The following is a 21,665-nucleotide window of genomic DNA, read 5'->3' on the forward strand; positions in this document are numbered from 1 at the left end:
TTAAGATTATTCAGATGCTGGCAGCGCGTGACCTCGTGTTCTATTCATCACCGAAGACAAATAATCTTTGAGTTGAGTTTTGTTAAATATATTGAGGACCCTGCGTCTGTTGGGGCACGAGAGGTACTGTAGTCCTTGCTAAAGAAGTCAAGGATCTGTCTGTAAGAGTTTTTCCCTGGCCAGTACACACCAAAGTGTTGGTATCCATTTATTTTAAGAGAAGAGCGTCTGTTTTCCCCAGAGGAAGAGGATAGTTTGTTTGGCAGCTAGAAGTAAAAGGGAGATACATCGAACTTTGCTGCCATACAAAGGGTAGATGTCAGTTGCCAGTCGGCCTAGCAGTACCACCTGCGGGCACCTGGATAGATACGAGCCTGTTATCTGCTCATGTACGATAACACTGAGTTCAAAATTGTTTAAGAATAGGGGGGGCGTGGCTTGAGGGGTCAAGATGGCGGTCGCACTCTAAGAGTGCTCCGGACCCCCTCCGTCATCCGCCCTGCATCGGCCCACTGTTACTGCCCATCGACGTCCCACAGTCTCTGGGACGACTCCGGCATTCTCCCTGCTGTGCCCTGACCCCACTGGGGGTCTGTCTGGTGCCCGGGCCGGCGGTGCTGGCCTCTGCTCCGAGCAGTCTTCTCCTGACAAAATGGCGGCCCCCGCGTGGCCCGCTCCGGAGGCCTGATTCCTTGGCTGGATGCCCCGGCTGCCCCCCTTCCCGCCCTGCTGACCTGTGCTCCTTGTCGTCGGCGGCTGATGCCTGCGACGGAGGACTGAGCTGCGGCCCGAGACGGTAGAGCGGCCTCCGGCTCCAGTACCCGCGACATTGAAAGGCAGACTCCGAGGTGCATGGTGGGATCTCAAGAAGCGGAGCGGCGCCTGGGGTTTCCATGGCGAAGGCGGGAGCCGGAGAAGATTGCCGCTGGAGGCACCGAAGCGGCGCCTCCCTTTGCCGTGCCGCCTCTGCTCCTGCCGACGGCCTGCGGGGGCGAGTCCATCCTGGACTCCCGGCGGAGTGGTGGGCTGTCGGGCTCCAGGTGCTGTACCTGCCGGAGTGCCTGAGGGGACACCTGAAGCGGGTGGCGTCCGACACCAAGCTGCGGATAAGGTTTGCAGTGCGGACCCACTCCCCCCCCCATGCCCTTCGGGGGCCGAGTCGGGCCGCGAAGAGAGGAGAGGCTTCGGATTGACGACGCTGCGGGCCTGTGCGCTGTGGTGTGAGTGGGCCGCCCGGGCCGACCCCAGGCTCTGGATTTGCCCTGCTACCTGGTGGGCCCTCTTATACCTCTGCATGCGTCCCATGCGGAGGGCCCCCCCCTCCTACCCAGCAACGCATCTTGCCCCCCTCAACAGCCTGGGGTGCAGGATGTGTGAGAAGTGCTGAAAGCCCCGCAACGGCGATGAGGGGCTGCTGGTATCAGGTTGGAGGCGGATTCTAGACCCCCCTGGGTAGTGAGCTGCCTCCCACCTTTTACTCTTTGTGATACCGGGGGGGGGACAGTGCTCGACTCTGGAGGCCGTCGGGTCCCCTGGCCTACCCTCACCTGCGAACTGAGGGGTCCACCCCTACCCCCCCATTGATTGCGGGCTGTGACAGCGTTGCGGCTTAGCGTGGGGCAGATCGGCTGCTGGGTCAGGTGGCGCACGTGTGTGCCTGCCCCCTCTTCCAGCCCGGAGACCCAGGATCTTGAGGTTGGGGTCTGTGGGAGATGCCCTGGAGTCTTGGGCCCACTGGGGCCACCTTGAGGGACGCTATTGTCTTGTGGGGCGTGCTACCCTGGTGAACGGACACCACCATCCATCGTGGGGACTGGGAGAGGGGTTGGCTGCCATACCGGGCGGTGAGGTAACGGCGTAAGCACTGCTGAGTGCGTCCCCCCAACCGAGCACCTCCACCTGTCTATTGGGAACATGGGCAAGAACCGCAATCCTCGGAGCAGCACGGGGGTAGGAATAATGATTCCTTCTTTCGCCGGACATTAACCGCGCTGGAGACCCCTCGCCTGCAAGCTCATGGGGCATTACGAATTACTGACAAGAAGACCACAATAGGTCATTTTTCGGCACTATTTGTACCATTTTTTGCTTCCCCTGGGCCAACTCATGCCCCGAAGCACAAATAGTCAGCATATCTCTGTAGAACTGAGTAATTACAAGTAGGGATCACTATTTGGTCCTGATGAGTAAGCAGTAGGGGACTGCTTACGAAACATGTCGACTAGGTAGCTAGCTAATGCTCTACCTCACAACCCCTTCTTAATGTTCCCAGCTAGAGAAGTGAATAAAATAATTTTTTTCTACTAAGCCAGGGAATTTTTAACCTTTTTTATATATTCACTTTTTGAGGTCCCTACACTTTCACTGATACCTGTGCACCAACACATAGCCACTGTCACAATATAAGTGCTCCCGCGTATTTCGTTTGGTCGTAGCACGCCCCGTCCCGTTATAGGGGCGGGAAGACCCCTATGATGAAGCATGACACTAACGGATTTTTTTAGTGTGTGAGGGGTATTTTAAAAAGCACATAGTGCTCTCATCTTTCCACCTCTAAGAGAGAGCCTAGCACTATTTAGAAAAACCAAAACCAATATAAACATTATCACTTTTCACTTTTTTGATAGAATCTCTTTGGTTATAAAGTTCCGTCAGGAGGGTGACTCTATCAGTACCTCTACGCTCCTCTTTTGTTTTGCAAGAACCGCACTTCTCAGGCCACTGGCCCCTCAACTCAAACGAAAATGGACCAATTTACCAAGCCTGATCGCGATCCAACAGCCGGGGCTGTAGCGGCGCCTGGGGCGACCTCTCCACTATCCTGCAGACGATCAGTGCATCGCAGACCTCGGTGGATACCAAGATTGGATAAGTGAGGGTTGATTTTGCACTGATCCGGTCTTTCCACGGTGGAGGACGATGTGGGCACCCTTAAATCCCAGGTGGCCCGCCTGCAGGCCCAGACCGCGGATTTACATCGCAGGGCCAAAGACGCGGAAAATAGGGCCTGGAGAAACAACCTACGCCTCCTGGGTTTTCCAGAGGGAGTGGAGAAGGGACGCACTGACATCTTCATCGAGACTTGGATCCGGTCCTGGATGCCCAAAGAAAAGCTCTCCCCCTGGTTCGCGGTGGAGAGAGCTCATCACTCCCTTGCTCCTAAACCCCCTCCTGGGGCTCCCGAACGCCCCAATATCCTCAGAGTATTCAATTTTCGGGACAGGGATGCAATTCTGGAGGCCGCCAGGGTGCAGGGTCCAGTGCACTTCCAAAATTTCAAGATCATGGTCTTCCCGGACTACTCTAGGGAGGTGCAGACACAACGCCGGTCTTATGATGAGGTCAAGCAAAAACTCAGGGCCATGGGTCTCTGCTATGGGCTTCTCTTCCTGGCACACCTTAAGGTGTTTTTTCAGGGGAAAACCTTCTTCTTCGGCGCTCCACAGGCGGCATGGACCTGGCTTACGGAAGAGCGCCCCCCCCCCCTCCTGTCCCGAAAGCAACGGACCGCCCCGGCCGGGAGGTGCCCAAGGCGCAGCGGCGCCGCATGGGGTCCAGACGGCGGGGTAACTGACAGGGGTGAGCTCTCGGTCGCCGGGGGCACGATCCCGGCGCTCCCCGATTCAAACCTTGAGCCAGAGGGCCTCCTCCCCCACCCTGGTGTCCTCCCTTATCGACATGGGTAGCGCCCCACGATCAGATGTTACCCGCATAGGGCCATGTCGGACTCAGACCTGTCGGGCAGTCCCGTGATTCGTGGCTCTGGTGGAGAGGAGGGGGTGTGATCAGGGTTAATGTTGTCTGCCTGCATTCTACACTTCAGGACCTGCAATGATGTACCTATCTCTGGCTCCGCGATGGGGGCTCTCCCTTGGCTCCGCTGGAAGATCCGGCCAAGGGTTACCTTTTTACTGCCAGCCTGGACGCGTGCCATCTTGTGACTTTTGGTTATTCACTCCATGTTTCTTAATAGTAGCATGCATCCGTATATATGGAGGGGGGTCTGACTCAGCCATGCTCCTGACTGATTGTTTGCTAATCATTTTAGAATAGCGAATCACCTGTTTGTGGTGTAGTTCGTAGTTGGGGTCTTGGGCAACAGATGCTTCCACTTCAGAAGTGTAGGGTGGGGGGAGTTGGGGGGGTTGGGAGGGACGGGGGACAGTTGTTCCTCAATTGTTTGTTTTGTTTCGCCGCCTACGGGCCGCTGGTTGCAGTTCTCTTGGCACCCATGTCTTTCTGACTGATCCACAGTTGACACGCAGATCACATCTTCCATCAGTTTGTTATTTTTGGCCGCCATCGGGGGCTCCCTTCGGTAGTTCAGTTCCCTCCTTCTTTGTTTTCCACGCTTGCAAAGCGGATCATCACCTTCCATGGCCCCGCTTCTGGGCACGGGCTCGGGTGGGTGTTCCCCTCCGGGTGGGTAGGGTCCCAAGTAGCTATCTGCCCCTCCACAGTCCATTCCGTAGATGACTTACACCCTCACCAGGCCTATCCACATCCTCTCATGGAACGTCAATGGCCTTTTGGACCCAATTAAGCGCACGGCTGCCCTCCACGCTGCTCGCCGCCACACACCAGACATCCTCTTCCTCCAAGAGACGCACCTCCTGGGTACACAGTGTAACTTCCTAGCTCGCTATGGGTTTGACAGGGTCTGGCACTCTGGTTTTACGCGGGAATCCCGAGGGGTGGCTATTTTACTGAGAAAGGGGCTTCCCTTTACCTTGGCTAAGGCCGAGACTGATGCACAGGGCCGCTATGTGGCCGTCTCAGGAACCATCGAGGGGCGCCCCTTAAGCCTCCTGTGTCTTTACATTCCCCCCCACTACTGCCTTCAACACTTCGCCACCTCACACAAGTGATCTCCTCCCTTCCGCAGGGCCCTATGGTGGAAGGGGGGACTTAAATGCCGTTCTGCAGCCCGAACGCGATACGACGGGGCCCCAGTCCGGAGCCCGGGTTGCCTCCGCAAAACTCCTCTCCAGTCGGTCCTGGGCCCTTGGCCTCTGTGACGTCTGGAGGGTCTGAAACCCCCGTGGGGAACAGTACACCCACGTGTCGGCAGCCCACCATACTCACTCCCGAATCGACCTCCTCCTGATGCCGGCCACAGGCTGCCAGCTGGTTTCTGGAGCCATGATACTGCCCAGGGGGATCTCGGACCACTCTCCCCTCTCCCTCCGTCTTGGATCCCCTCCGTTGGGCCCCCGAGCGATTTGGCGGCTAAACGCCTGGTTCTTGCAGGATTCTGCGATAGTGGAGTTCCTTGGTCAGGAACTGCGTTCCTTTTTTGCTACCAATGCAGGCTCAGTTCCCTCGCCGGGGACGCTGTGGGAGGCGGGCAAGGCCGTTATCCGGGGGGTGGCCAGGGGACTGGTCCACGCGAAGCGGTCGGAGCAGATGTCTCAGCTTGTGCAGCTGGAATCCCGGGCGGCACAACTTGAAGCAGCTCAGTTCACTGATGACGCGAGGGACTCCTCTCGGCAACTAGCAGTGGTACGTGAGGAGATCCGTCGGATCTCTTGGAATCTGCTAAGATGCCTTCGCGTTCATCGGTTGCCCATATTTATGGATGGGGGATAAGAATGGCAAGCTCCTCCACAACCTTGTGACCTATCCCAAAGTCAACCGTATCATTCCGGTGATCCGTTCGAGCACCTGGACCCTCCAAGTGACGTCCTCAGCCATCGCACAAACCTTTGCTGCTTACTACGCGACCCTCTACACCGCTCGCTCCCCCGGAGGCCTCGCTGACCGACTTGCTGGACGGGACTGGTACCCGACTGCCGTGTCTCTCTCCAGAGACTGCGGAGGCCTTGGACCGCCCATTCACCCTGGAGGAAGTCCAAGATGCCGTCTCGCTCTTACACCCCGGTAAAACGCCAGGTCCCGATGGGTACCCTCAGGATTACTATGCGGCTTTTTGAGATATTTTGGCCCCCCATATGGTGGCTCTTTTCCGCCATGTGGCGGAGACAGGATCATTCCCGCCCGAGTCAGATGTCGCCATGATCGTGGTTATTCCAAAGATGCAGCCGCCCTCCCTGAGCTGTGCGGATTACCGCCCGATCTCGCTGATCAATACGGAGATCAAGATCTTCGCCACAGTCTTGGCCCAGAGACTCCGTCCCCTTCTGCAGGACCTTGTCCACCCCAACCAATGCGGGTTCAAGCCTGCCAGGGGCACTCGTCACTGCATTTGTCGGCTCCACCTGGCTCTGACCCACCGGGAGCGCCTAACCCTGTATTTGGCACTGCTCTTCTTAGACTTTGAGAAGGCCTTCGACACGGTGAATTGGGAGTATCTGCAAGATGTGCTGAACAAGATGGGTTTCGGTCCCTCGTTCCGCCATCTGATCGGAGTCTTATACACCAATCCCAGAGCCCGAGTGCTCATTAATGGGAAACTTTCTGAGGTAGTCCCGATCTGACGGGGAACGCGTCAGGGGTGTCCAAGGGGTGTCCGCTCTCGCCAATCTTATTTGCGCTGGCGATGGAGCCCCTCGCGGCCCTTATCCGACAGGACCCGCTTATTCGAAGCTGGGCCTGGAACTCGAGCCAGGTGGACAAGATAGCCCTATATGCAGACGATGTTCTGCTTTACTTGGCAGACCCAGATAGCTCGGGCTCCAGATGCCTGGCGGCTTTAGCTGCCTTTGAGCAGGTCTCCTGGGCTTGGTCTTAATCCGGCAAAGTCAACTTTGGTCCCCCTGCATCCCTCCAGGGACTGCTTTGACTGGCAGTCGGACATCCCCCTTAAAAGGCACTCGGTCAAATATCTTGGCGTTTGGATAACTCTCCTGCCAGAACTCGAATGGGCTTTAAACGTTCAGCCTTTGGTCGTCCGGATGAAAGCGGATCTCAAAAGGTGGCAGAACCTTCCCCTTAATCCCCTGGGCAGGAGTGCCCTCTTCAAAATGATGATCCCCCCCGTTTTCTATATATATTGCAAAACACTACTATTCACCTCCCGGGTAGTTGGTTCTGCGAGCTGGACGGCGTCCTTACCCGGTTTCTCTGGGGAGGGCGAGACCACATCTATCTCTGGCACACTGTCGTATTCCCCCTTTTGATGGAGGTATGGGGGTAACCAATCTCCACCTCTACTACCTGGCCACGAAACTTATTGTCATCCATGATTGGTATGCGGGCGACTGGTCCGACCCTGCATACCGGAATGTACACTTGTGGTTCCCCTGCTGGAGGTCCAATATGGCATACATTTCTTAGGTGGAATTGTTATTGGCCTGTTTGACACGAAATGGCTGTCGGAAAGTGACTATTGGGGCCCCTAGCAGGGTTCATCCTGAGGGCCTCCGGTTGGGGCCCGAGGGTGTAACTAAGGGACCCCCCTCAGGGGTGTGGAATTTTTTTGTCCATAGGGCAGGTTGCTTCATAAATCTACTTCTCCTGTAACAAAATCCACTTGTCCCTTTGGTGCCATGTAGTGCGGCGACAAATTATGACAGCAATCTCATTATATAACAGCTCTGATATAGCCTCTCTGATTATGCCAGGGCTCATACCATAGTAGTGTTTGAAAACGTACAATCCCCTTATGTGGCCACTTTCCCGCAGATCTACATACTGGGGCTGAAGGTAGTGGTAAGCAATAGTTCCAGGGTTAGAATGCCCTTTTGACTCTGTGCAAACCTACTAACTTGCATATTTTAAGGGTTTTAACCTACTAACTTGCATATTTTAAGGGTTTTCAACAACTATTCTCTAATCTTTTCTCATACTGAGAAATGTTGGAAATGTACTCCTGATAATGGCAGACGTAAACCTTCTTCCAGAGTTGGAAAAAGTGGTTGGCGGGAAAGTGAAATTGCATACACTTTAGCATGAGCAAATCTACACATGCATATTTGCCAAGATTAAGGTTATGAAATAGACTGCTCACTGACAGAGTTGTCTCAGTTCCTCTTTGATGTAGACTTATCTGGGGCTCATAAGCCCCTGGCCACTGGGTGAAACCCTGCAGTGGGACTTACCTTGGGGCTGCTGAGGTCACATGGGCTGAGGCAGCCATGAGGCGTGCTGTAACTACCTGCACATAGTATGGCCCATTCTGCTGAAGTTAACCCAGCGAGGTGCACCTTTGGTCATACTGTAGACACAAATGCACTCTTGTGCAATGCACCTCAACCCTCCTTAACTGGTAAACACTGGGTTAATTGTGCAGATGCTAAAAGCTTAAATTAAAAATTGTTGGTTTTGTTATTATTGATCTGAGTGGAGGGTTGGGATTTAGCACTTAAACCAGCAGGATTAGGGGGCGATGTGGAAGGAAGGAGGGGAAAGCACAACAAGGGATTTCTGCAACCCAACACGAAGGGTGGCACTGCCACATGCACGGACACCCGACAGAATGAAAGTTAACAAAATGTACAACATGCAGGACTGATACTCTAAGACCCCTTACGAATGACTACATTTAGCCCACTTGGTGCACACACTATCAGATAATTTTCCAGGAATTCTAAAGTGTAGTTCCCTGGGACTCAAGCAGTACACACAAGGTGGCGACCGGCGCCAACAGTATTGACGGATAGCGTGATACGCACCGAAATTACACAATATTTCAAGCTAAACCAAGGGTCATTCTAGCAGCAGGCCACTCTATGAGAGGCGCTTAAGGTAGTGATAAGATGCCACTGTGATGCAAAACACCAAGGGGCACCGAAAGTTCTGCAACAGAACTTGGAGAGACTATATAAAGAAATTAAATATAAAGAAATTAAGCAACTCGAAGTAGACTTCATAGTAAATGACAATTACCAAACAAGATAAACTATAAGATATAAGGTAACAGCATATAACTATACTGCTGAGGTTGAAGCTGAAGCCAGAGCATTTGGCGAGGGGGAGAGACCAGGGAAGTTGCTAGCGTCCATTAAAAAAACCATGGGCTGCAGGCAATATTACAATAATGGAGGCAGGAACCACTCTGTATGAATCAACAGAGTATTGCCAGGGTGATCCTGCAGATATACTTACCTATATAGAAAACACTGCAATTACCTGGCAGGGAGATGCCAGAGGGAATTTCTGGCACACCCAATGCCACTGAATAAGATTAGCGAGGCCACCCGGAGCCTACAAAGCAGGTTCTGACAGCTTACAGCCCTACTATTACAAACATACATTGACTTATTTGCACCATGCCTATTGGCCGGTATGAGGAAGCTGTGACACATGGCTTTCTACCCCCACTATGTGAGAAGCCATTATAATAACATCTTGAAATCCTCTGAAGCAGCAGATAGCTGTGGATCCTATAGTCTACTGACTCTCATTAACTGTGACACTAAAATCCTTGCTAAGAAAACTGAGAAACGGCTCACGCCCCACATGCCACTTCTAACAGTACCAGATCAGATAGGATTTATCCCTGGGAGAACGATCACCTATAAACTGCGCACATTGTTTGCAGTCATGCATCAGACAGACTGTAGGAAGAGGGCGGTGGTTGCTACTAAAGCATTCGATCTTCTTGATTCGCCCTATATGCTTTGGATACTATCTTGAATGTTTTTGATCTGGTCCGGTTACTATACACCTCCCAAAAGGGACAGGTTTTGGACACTATACCGTACGCCCAAGAAATGCAGCAGGGATGCCCCCTATTGCCACTGCTATTTGCGTTGGCTTTGTAAACAATTAGCACCTAAACTGAGACAACACCACGCTCAACATACACTGGCATTTACAGATAGACTCCTTTTGATATCCCTATATGCGGATGGCATAACACTATATGTAAAAGATCCCAAAAATCTGTCAGAGTCCACAATCAGAGAGTTCACTAGATATAGGGCCTATCAGGAATTGCAACAAATTGTATCAAGTCTGCTGTGTTTCCATTCATTCCGGACACACTCAGGGCTGACCCTGACTTTAGAGGTGCGAGACCCCCATTAAATTCTTGGGCTTCTGAATAAGCACTGATGCTGAGGACATTAATAAGCTCAAACATGGTAGAGCCATTAGCCAACTTGTGGATCGGATCGATTGATGCCTGAAACTGCCACTACCATCTGGGAAAAGGGACTAGTCTAAATGGTCATATTCCCTGTATTACTTTGTTAATATACCCATCACACTGCATAAGAGTTTTTTCAGACACTTAAGATGCTCTGTAACAGAAGGACTTGAGAGAAAAGAAACCTAGGCTGTTCTGGGACACACTTGCCCAACCATACAAACGAGGCAACTATGCAGCCCCTCACATGTAGCTCCACTACCTGTGTGCGCAGCTACACTTAGCGCAGTATTGAAGTCACCCACATAACTACGCGGCCCACACAGTTATCAAGTGTGACGTGGCGCATCCCACCCAAAATGGAGACAGCTATGCATTTGTGTTATACTAGCAGGGCTCACGAGTTTAACAAGTTCCACTGCACAGGCAGGGCCTGAGACAGACTTCAAACATTGGCTGGTTATCCCCTACTCTACTTCCGATATCCCCCTGCCACTCCACTCATGTTTCTCCATGATAATGGAGACAAAGGTGAGGTTTCATTTTCGTAGTCTGGGAATCACAAAATGTGGAGACTTATGAGAGGAAGGCAACTACACTAGATATGTTTGGGTCACAAGATGAGATCATGACTTCTTCTGCGAGCCAGCATGCTTTACATCACTGCAACGCATCCTGGACACCCTCTCCACTATGCAACTCATTAATAGGTTGTACAGGGCGATGCAGGAGGTGATGTTTATTCGGACAGCTCTTGAAAGAAAAGATTGGGAGGAGGACATTTACATCACCATTTTGGATGCAGTGGGAGAGTACTGCTGGGCCCATATGGGGGAGGTCCTATCTTGCAGCCGACTCAGACTGATACATTTTCGATTTATACACCAAATATATTCCGCCCCCGCAAAGCTTTGCACATGGAAGAATGATAAATGTGACAGATGTGGAGCATGGGGTGAGATTTCTACACCTTGTTGTAGGTAGTAGTAGTGCTCATCGTGCAGCGAATGCTGGGCCTGTTCATAGAGATGACTCCAACAAGAGATGCTTATGAGCTTGGTAAAGGACATTCTTGCACTAGTAGTTAATTTGCTGCCGCTGGCTGAGCACCTCGTAGAAAAGCATTGGGTCAGAGGAAGAAACCCATCTAAAAAGCAATGGCTGACTGAAATGATGTACTGCAACGACCAATTGTAAATTCACGCTGAAATGATGCCGGTGGTCTCATGCCCAAGAGGAATATGGGCACCATTCGGAGGATTCTTGTTTCACAATGAGCTGAAAAGAATGAATAACATAATCATATAAATATCAACACAGGGGTGTATTGTGGAATGGAGGGATCTGTGCATTCAAAGGTTTAAAATCATTAATGCTGAGTTTCAACTCTGTCGAATGATTTGTTGCTATGTTATTTTGGCTGTTTGTATATTCACTGATGCAAAACTTGACTAAAAGAAAAACAAGAGACAGTGCTTCTGTGAAACATAAGCATTGGACACAGTCAATGTGGTCGGGATTGAGCATAATGTAAAAGGGTGACTTGGAGGCCACGTTTCAATGGGAGCACAGTCATCTCCACATGATCCAGTGACGTGTAATTGTGAAGATCTGATCCTCCACAAAAGAAAGAGCGACTTTTCCGCTAATTCAGAAACCCCGAGTGTGCAAACGCTACATGCTGAAATAGGTCCAAGTCCTACCATAAAGTGTATAAATTGGTGGCTGACGGACTACTAAGGGTTAATTAATTTAAAAAAAACAGACCTCAACAGTACACCTCTGAACAAAGGAGTGTCTGTGATGAACAGTACCCTCATTAAAAGGGACCAAGTTGAAGGGGGAAAGGTTTAATAAGAAGCGGAGAGGGGTTGGCCTAACGGCTAAGGCGCTCGACCTCGGACCTGGGGATCTGGGTTCGAGTCTCGGTAACGACGCCAAAAACCCCCTGTGATTCTGGGCAAATCACTTAATCTCCCCGTGCCTAAAAAAAAAAATGAAAGTGTGTCCTCATGTAACGTAACTGGTGCTATGTAAAGTGCTCTGATAACTGATTCGGTTCGGTTCTAGTTCGTGCTATATAAAACTCTGCGCAAGAAGATAGCAACCATTTCCAGGCGGATCGTAAGATAAAGATCCTGTATAATTGCATAGACCTGTCCACATTGGAATACAAGCTTGAAAAACGACTACAGGCTAACTGACCTGAATCCCTAGCAATTTAAATGAAAAGGATGGTTTTATGAAGAAACGTTGTTTTTAAATATACAGTCCTGAGGAAGGTGTTATTCAAAAGGAAAAGATACACCGAAACGCGTCGACACAAGGATCAAGTTTTTAAATATTTTGATTTTGTATTGTTTTACACAAATTGTAATGTTATAATTGTTATATGGAATGCATTAGTAAATGAAGGGGATAACATTGAATGCAATTTGGAGGGGAAAAAAACTTTTTGTCTCATTGGAATGAGATATCTCTATGTGGAACCTTTCATTTGTGTAGTACTATGTAAATGTTCATGTTTTTAACTACATAAAATTGAGTGTTTTGAAACAGATTATTATTTAATTCTGTTTTTAAAAAAAATTAATGAAGAATATGATTCCACGTGTTGCTACATATCTTTATAATTAGATCTATGGTTCACAATATATTATTGTGATTAATCACTTTATAACTGAATAACACAGAAAGGAAACATATTTTTGTTATCACATTGTGAAAATCAGATCAGCATCCCCAGCATTCATGATTCCAGTCTTTAAAAAACATTCCATGGCTCACTGTGGGGGTAACGCCACCCCTTGAAGGCCACTGTCAAGACTAATCCATATCCATGCGTCAGATATCAGTTGTAAGGGTAGTAAATCTGCCCAATTTTTGGCCATATCAAAATTGGCTATCATGATTCAGAGTCATAATTGAGCCAGGTTGGTGCTACGTAGTTGCATGTAAAACAGAAATCAGAGGATTAGTTCCTAGTATCAGCAACAATTCAGTGCCCTTTTCCTACCAAAAAGCATTAGCTCCAGTGCCCAGACGATTGGAACTGCCATCCTCCTAGCCACATCTTTGTCAAATCGGATTATGGACAACCCCTACAGAGAGAAACCTGGTCTTATTTTAGTAGGTGCTAAGGAGAACTTTCAACTTGATAAGCCACTGGATGACATTAATGTCAACTTGCCTCATTTGGGTGAATGCCTCGACTCAGTCGGCATCATCAAGTTCCCCTATTTCATTTATAGGTTCCAAAACAGTTGGGTGAAGTATCTGTCATGGCCTTGTAGATTCGTGTTGCTGTTTCTTTGAACAGTTCATCACTCAGTGCCGCAATCTCAATATTGGTCAACTCCACACTGTCACTCTAATACATGTCAAACTTTTTGTAGCAAAACGCCTCTAGTTTTTAGTAATTGTGAAACAATATTACTGTATAGAAGATTTAAGATTTCAACAGGAATGTCATTGCATCTAAGCATCTTCCAGAACGTTAATTAGTTAATGGAATCTCCAGTCTCACAATATATGAGACTGCTCTCCAATAGTATAGAGAGAAATAGCTCACTGAGAAACTCTGCCATTGCTTCTTCATCCTGATCACCCAAGGACAGTTATACAGTTTAGTAGTAGCTCATAATACTGGTGAAATCTATCTAACTAACCCCACCCATCTTAACCTGATTTCTCTTTTACCATGTCGGCCACATAACAGGCTTATTTAGTATCTTGTGGAGCATTGAGTACTGATATAAAAGCCATTGTGAGCAGTGGTCATGAGATTGCTGTATTTCGTTCTCATGCTTGCAACTGATCCTAGAATCCTACACCATTTTAAATGACTCCCCAGAAAAAGGATGGAGGCCTAGGTTTGCTGAAGTGGGCTATAGTCTTCAACTCCTCACTTTTTATGGTACAATACATAGTCCCTCCATGTAGCATGACATGCATGAATTTCTTTCTTTACATACCTTGTTTATTCACTGATGATGGTGGTAAGAAACTTGCTGGCATGCTTCTCAAACGATCATTCTGAACTGCTATTAGGAATGGCTCCTGTAAGTGCACTGCAATAAACAAAAGCTGTTTTAAGCATACTATTACAAATGTCTTTCCATTTAGATAAAGCAGGGCAACAGGAAGCTTGTGTATTACGACAGGCATATGTACTGTATCTTTAACACACTATTACTAGTAACAAACAAAACAAAAAAGGTTGTTACTTTAACAATGGGCAATTACAGGTGGGGCCTAAAGCTGGATAGGAGAACCATGTGTGTGACCTGACTGCTTTTTGGATGACTGGATTACATACACAGTTCTAAATTCTCACTGGCACAAATGATACCAGAATATGTGGTCCACTTATTTTGCTTGCAGTTCAATGTTCATTTTCAGACATGGTTGGTGGAGAGAGGTCGCACAAAAAATGGAGACTTTGACCCGTAATTCCTATTTACTTACCGTGGATTGGAAAAAAAGGTTCACTGACAAAGGATTGACACCCAAAATATCCCCATACCAAAATATCGCGACCAAAATATTAATGTAGAAAATATTGTCATATTCTACTTATGATGGCAAGTACAAAAATATCGGGGGGGAAATATTGCTGTCATAAATGTCATTGTACTAAATATAGTTTCTTTAATATAGCAAAATTAAAATAATAAATATAATAAATACTAACATTAATTAAAAAAAGATGTAAAATATATTTTAACAAATATAACAAATACACTTATTAAATTACAAACAAGTTAAATACACATACAAATTAATATAAATATTTACATATATCTACTTAAAAACAACTACTAAACAACATTTTAATTACTAATATAATTTCAACATTTTAAATGAATATAAAAATATAACAAATAAATGTATATATATATATATACACACACACACAAACACACACACACATATACCCATAACAACATTTTAAACAATCCATTTTAATTAAAATAAAAAGAAACATAAAATTCTCACAATTTAGTACAAATATTTTACGAATTAAAAACAAATATTTATAAATATTATAATTTTTTTAATTTTAATTTTTTTTTTTTAAACAGACTAAAACATCATGATATAAATTTTAACAATATAAAATAAATGATAAATATTCAATTTAATACATATACTATTCCTTTTTCAATTTATACAAACTATTGTAAAAGTATTTATAAAAATTTAGTTCTCCCACTTATCGCAATGCAAAAGTAATAAAACTGGGTAAGATGTAAAAATGTTCCTCCAGTCAATGCAACGGTAGGGAAATTGTTGGATTGCAGATAGTGTAATTACTATTCCCATTCCAATACATGAAACAGTAGGGCAACGGTTCATTAGAGGAAGGTTAAACTTACTATTCCCACTCCAGTCAGTGTAACAGTAGGGAAAGTGTTGGATTCTGGTGGGGTAAAATGTGCTATTCCTACTACAAGCAGTGGAACAGTAGTGCATTCCCTGGAAGGAGCCGGAAAAAAGAACTGACCTAACTGTCACCTGTGGTGCATGATGGGAGCCTGGAGGCTCATAGAGGTCTTAAAGGCACGGCGCCAGATTTTTCTGTTGTTACTATGCAGCCTATCTAGGCTAAAGCTGCCTCTAAGATCCTGCCTGTTTTTACCTTTGAAAATAAAGGTTGTGTGTTTCAAAGAAAACCAGGGCAGTGTTTTCTTCTTTGGATTATCATATAATGTAATTTATATGTCTTTATTTAGCAAATGTAAAGATTTTACAGGCAATAATGGCAGTTTTTGAGCCTAGTATGGTGTATGTTGGGCTGCATATGTATATGTATATGCACATTATCTATATATATATGGTTATTTTATGCGTATTTATATGTATTTATATATATATGTAGCTATATGCATATTATTGGCTACTGCTCCGGGGTCCCGCACGTGGGCGGGACTATTCAGTGCTTATGACTATTGATGAGTATCCCCTGGAACAGAAACAGTCATTCCCTGGCGGTGGCGGAGCTGTGCCACAATGTAAGAAGCTCAGCTGGACTGGTGCAGTCCCACTGAGCATGTTACGAGTCCCGCCACCGCCAGGCATTTCATGGTGGGATCTATGAAAAGCTGGCGGCGGAGGAATTAAGGGGGCCCTACCAGGCCCCCATGGCCCCTAGCACTGGGGATACATTCAGAGGGGCACAACATGTGTCTTGTCTGTATTCCCCCAAAGTTCCAGCACGGAATGGACGTCACCGTCCTTGTTGCGCTGGAACTTTTTTGCCGTTCCCATTGCGGTGCCTATTTTCCAGGCACCGCCAAGTGAAAGGCAAAGGACCGCAGCTTTGGAAGAGCTGTGCCAGCTGAGAGCAGGCTCAACTGCACCAAAGTCATAATCAGGCCCTTAATATTCCCACTCCAATAAGTGCAACAGTAGAGAAAGTGTTTATTAGCGTAGAGGTAAAACTTACTATTCCCACTCCAATGAGTGTAACAGTAGGGAAAGTATTAGATAACGGAGGGGTACAATTTACTATGTCCACTCCAGTCAGTGAAATAGTAGGGAAAGTGTTGGATTGTGGAGAGGTAAAATGTACTATTCCCACTCCCGTCAATACAACAGTAGGAAAAGTGTTGGATTGGGGAGGGGTAACATTTACAATTCGCACTCCAGTCAGTGCAACATAAAAAAAAAATTGTCTACAAAATTATACAATAATTTAGAAAACAAGGTGAATGAAGAAATATATAAAAATGTAAAAAAAATTATAAGCTGTATAAATGTTAATACATATCACTAATAACTACAAATATTATGATAAATAAAATAGAAAAATAATTTTCATACAAAACATTTTTTATTTAGAAATTATTAAATAACAAAAAATTGATTAAATAATTTTAATTTAGTTACTTCCACCCTACACCCTACATAACTCACAACCTGCACCTAAACCGTAACTTTAAAAAGCAAATTATCTACACTATTGATATAAATATTTATCAACAATTATCATTAATTAAATATGAATTATTAATTATAATTGATTTACTACCCATACATTGCCCCCACAAAACACACTCAATTAACTGCACAATTAACATATTTAATTATTAATGTTTTATTAATATCAAACAATTAATTATTCATTACGTTAATTTCATTTACTTCCCGCCCTACATGCCTACAAACCCCAGAACCCACATCTAAAAATACAAATAAATAAATATTAATTACATAATTAACATAATTGTATAAATATTAGTAATTAAAAACTAAATATTAATTACTTAAAACTAATTACCTTCCAACCGTTACCCCTATAACCCCACAACCTACACCTAAAATTAAATTTAACAAAAAATTTATTACACAATTAAAATAATGAATTGTCAATTAAATAATTAATATTAAACACATTTTAAAGATTAATTTAAATACATATACTCCCCACTCTTTACCCTTATAACCCCAACAAACTCACCTGATTTTATTTTTATACAATTCGTATAACTAATTATCGATTAATTAATATTAATTAGCAACTAATTATAAATGTATAAAAAAATAAATGACTTCCCACCCTGCAACCATATAAAATTTACAAGCCGCACATACAATGTACATAAAAAAATAACATAATTAATCATCAATTAAATAAATAATTCACATACAAAAATATTCAGTAATCTATTATAATTAAATTACTTCTCACCCTTTACCCCTATAAACCAACGACCTGCTACAGCACTTAAAAACAGAAAAATGAATTACTTTACATATAATAACTATTAAAAATGTAACAAATATATTTAAAAACATACACTGATTATCCCAAACATTTACATGACATACATTTAAAATATATACTCAAATAGATCACAATTAAAAAACAATATTATAAACAACTATATTTTTGTAAACAATATTAATGACTTCGATATTTTAAAAATTGATATTACTTACCTGAAAATCGCTATTCTTGACAACGATATTCTTGCTGACGATATTTCCATATCACAATATTTTGGACATGATATTTTGGTAGGAGGATATTTTTGATTAGATATTTTGCCTGAATACCAAAACAAATTATGTATCTCCTTGTACAAACACTGCCACTGGATGTATGACATTGTCACCATTACCACATATACTATAACTCCACTATCATCAGTTCACATTTAACTAGGTTCGCTTTTAACTAGAGGGAACCATTACTTTATTGATGGGCAGCATAAAATCAGCAAAACAACCTGACTTTTGGACTGTGGGAATTTCAATGACAACATTATTGGAGTATCAGAGTATCATCTCCATTATTAAAGTAGCTGATCTTAATGGAAAAATCAGTCTGGTAAGTGGAAGTAATTAAGCATTAAACAGTGGATCCTTGTGGCATTCTACACTCTCATAATATTTTCCGAGGATCAGATCCAAAAGTAATCATGTCAGGTACCTGTAACGGGTCAATGGAAAGGATCTAGTTTAGAGGACTGCTTTTGATACCTGTCTGGTTTATCAAGCTGGATTATGATCCTCACCCCCACTGCTGCGACAAAGGATAACGTTCCAAAAAGTTATACTTTTGTGCCAAATAATCTAAGCACCAATACTTCAGATCAGTGATGTTTACTAACCAGTGGATACACCTTTTGTGTATTGAGAGTGTTGTACATCCAGCGAACCGGCCACTTAGCTGCATCAGCACTTTCCCGAGGAATTAATCATTTTTAAGTAGGCTTATCCTTGAACATTAGGCTGCCTTCAATGCAATGTGAGCAGGGCTCAAAGAGGTGAATGGACTGACCGGTTCTTAAAACCAACGAGAGTCACCATTTTGCGGCAGTGCGTTCTTTAGTCCTTTCAGCAGAACGTCATTATAAATATGTGCGCTGCGCGGACGCAGGCGCCTTGAGGGTTTTCTCCGCCCACTTTTTACCAAGCATTACCTACCCTGCGATCTTGGCAGATACATTGGCTTCTACCTCCTGCTTTGTTTTAAAACACTTTAGGCCTTTTTAAACTTAATTCTATATTGATACTGTACTGTGAATTTGAATTTGAAATATTGTGTGTCTCGAGGGGTTTCCACTTCCTGGTTCCCCCGTTTGCCAACGATAGTCACCATTTAGGGGCAGTGCGCTCTCCAGTCTTTTCAGCAGAATGTCATTATAAATATGCGCGCTGCATGGACTCAGGCACCTTGAGGAGTTTCTCCACCCACTTTTTACTGAGCATTACCTATCCTGCGATCTTTGCACATACTTTGGCGGCTACATCCTATTTTTTTTTTAAACTGTTTTAGGTCTTTTTAAACTTAACTCTATATTGGTACTGTACTGTGAATTTGAATTTGAAATATTGTGTGCCTTTAGGGGTTACCACTTCCTGGTTCCCCCGTTTGCCAACAAGAGTCGCCATTTTGGGGCAGTGCGCTCTCCAGTCTTTTCAGCAGAATGTCATTAGAAATATGCACGCTGCATGGACTCAGGCACCTTGAGGAGTTTCTCCACCCACTTTTTACCGAGCATTACCTATCCTGCGATCTTTGCACATACTTTGGCGGCTACCTCCTATTTTAAAAAAAACTGTTTTAGGTCTTTTTAAACTTAACTCTATATCGGTACTGTACTGTGAATTTGAATTTGAAATATTGTGTGCCTTTAGGGGTTACCACTTCCTGGTTCCCCCGTTTGCCAACAAGAGTCGCCATTTTGGGGCAGTGCGCTCTCCAGTCTTTTCAGCAGAATGTCATTAGAAATATGCACGCTGCATGGACTCAGGCACCTTGAGGAGTTTCTCCACCCACTTTTTACCGAGCATTACCTATCCTGCGATCTTTGCACATACTTTGGCGGCTACCTCCTATTTTAAAAAAAACTGTTTTAGGTCTTTTTAAACTTAACTCTATATCGGTACTGTACTGTGAATTTGAATTTGAAATATTGTGTGCCTTTAGGGGTTACCACTTCCTGGTTCCCCCGTTTGCCAACGAGAGTCGCCATTTTGGGGCAGTGCGCTCTCTAGTCTTTTCAGCAGAACGTCATTATAATTATGCGCGCTGCGCGGATGCGCGGATGCGCCGCTGGCGTGCCTAAGGCAAGCCAGTCTGCCCCAGTCAGCGTCCCGGAAGCGGCCAGCGCCAGTCATGCTGCCCTCTGGACTCCCCATCCAAAGCGTAGGTTGAGCTACTCCATCGAACAAATGCAGGCACTTTGCCCCCAACCATGCCCCTATTGTAGTAGCTGGGATGTGCTTATGTGTCAAAGATTCCATTTGCACAACATGTGATTTTAGGCTCGGATTGCGCCTGGCAAAATCAGCCCAATCCTGCGTTTCATCCAGTATGTACATAAGGGGGCCTCCAATTCATGCTGCCATGATCCACGTGCGCTCACTCAAGAAACATGATCAGGATGTTTTAACCTTCTTGTGGATAAACCAGTTGATCTCCTGTTTATTGACATGATGATTACTCTAATCCAATTGTCACAATGGCCATTCCTGATGGCTATAGGAACTCTAGAGCTGATCGCCAAGAGGGAAGGGGGAGGGGGCTGGCCATTATATACAAGGATAAGTGGGTCCTTCACCAGGGTGAGGTTAGTTCATGGGGGGAATGCAAAATCTTGGACTTCAGCATTTGCTTCTCTGCACATTTTAATCTGGGAGGCTCCCTGATCTATATGTCTGCAGGACCATCTGGGGCCTTTCTCAAAGCATTGGGTGATGTTATTGTTCCCCGGGCTCTTCGCTTCTCCCACTATATTGTCCTCAGTGACTTAAACATCCACCTTGATCAGACAGATACTAGGGACTCACATGATCTTGATATGCTACACCTTGCCCAGCTTTCTCAGTGGATTAGTCTCCCAACACACCACAAGGGTCATATCCTTGATCTAATTTGCTCTCATTTTTCCATCTTGGTGAATGATCCCCTCCCGGTATCTGGTCTGACCACTTCTTGACCTATTTTTCTTGGGTGGCAGCTAACGCCGACCCACCACCACGATGTAACCGCAATCCGTGTTTTTGGTAAAATTGATCCAACTGTGTTTAGCCAGGCCTTGGCGGCTTCCAGGCCCATTCTTGCTAAAGATTTTGAGGGAGGGCCTGCCGGCTTCATGAGCTGTGTTACAAATACAATGGATTTGCTATCCTCTGCCTTCCCCATTAGGCTTTCCAGGGAGTCGACATTAAAACCATGGTTCACACCCGACCTAAAAGTGCTAAAACAGGAGTGCAAGAAATTGGAGCGAGATTGGCGGTGCAGAGAATTCTGTCCCTTGGCTAAGCATATTCTCAGGTTACAACAAAAAATGTATTACTCTGCTATAGCCCAGGCTAAAAGCCTCTTCTACTCGGCCCGCATTGACCTTTCCAAGAACAATACCAAGGAAATTTTCTCCATCGTCTAGAGCTTCATGACTCCCACAGTCCAATCGAGTACTTCCCCCCCCCATCCACAGATGCTTGGTGCGATAGTCTCTCCAGTTTTTACATGGACAAAATGTGCACTATCCAGGTGATTTTTACCTCCTGCAGCCGGACTACAGCAGGGTCCCTGCCTCCGGTGACTCCACCTGTTAATCCTATTCACTCCCTGACTGCCGTTACTCCCATCGACCTGTCGGCTCACTTAAGATTCTTAATCGCTTCCGTGCGGCGCCGTAGCCGCGCCCTGTGCTGG

At 45.7% G+C, this 21,665-nt stretch overlaps 1 protein-coding gene across 1 annotated transcript in view; it reads right to left on the minus strand.

The window, feature by feature from the left end:
* SQLE (squalene epoxidase) overlaps nt 1–21,665 on the minus strand; it is a 136,790-nt gene that overhangs the window by 59,558 nt on the left and 55,567 nt on the right. Inside the window, exon 7 of the mRNA XM_078686784.1 lies at nt 13,966–14,061. Coding sequence (XP_078542910.1) covers nt 13,966–14,061 — 96 coding nt within the window. The remainder of the gene's footprint in view (nt 1–13,965; nt 14,062–21,665) is intronic.

The sequence above is a fragment of the Lissotriton helveticus genome, chromosome 4_1 (assembly GCF_964261635.1).
Source record: "Lissotriton helveticus chromosome 4_1, aLisHel1.1, whole genome shotgun sequence".
Classification (NCBI taxonomy): Eukaryota; Metazoa; Chordata; class Amphibia; order Caudata; family Salamandridae; genus Lissotriton; species Lissotriton helveticus.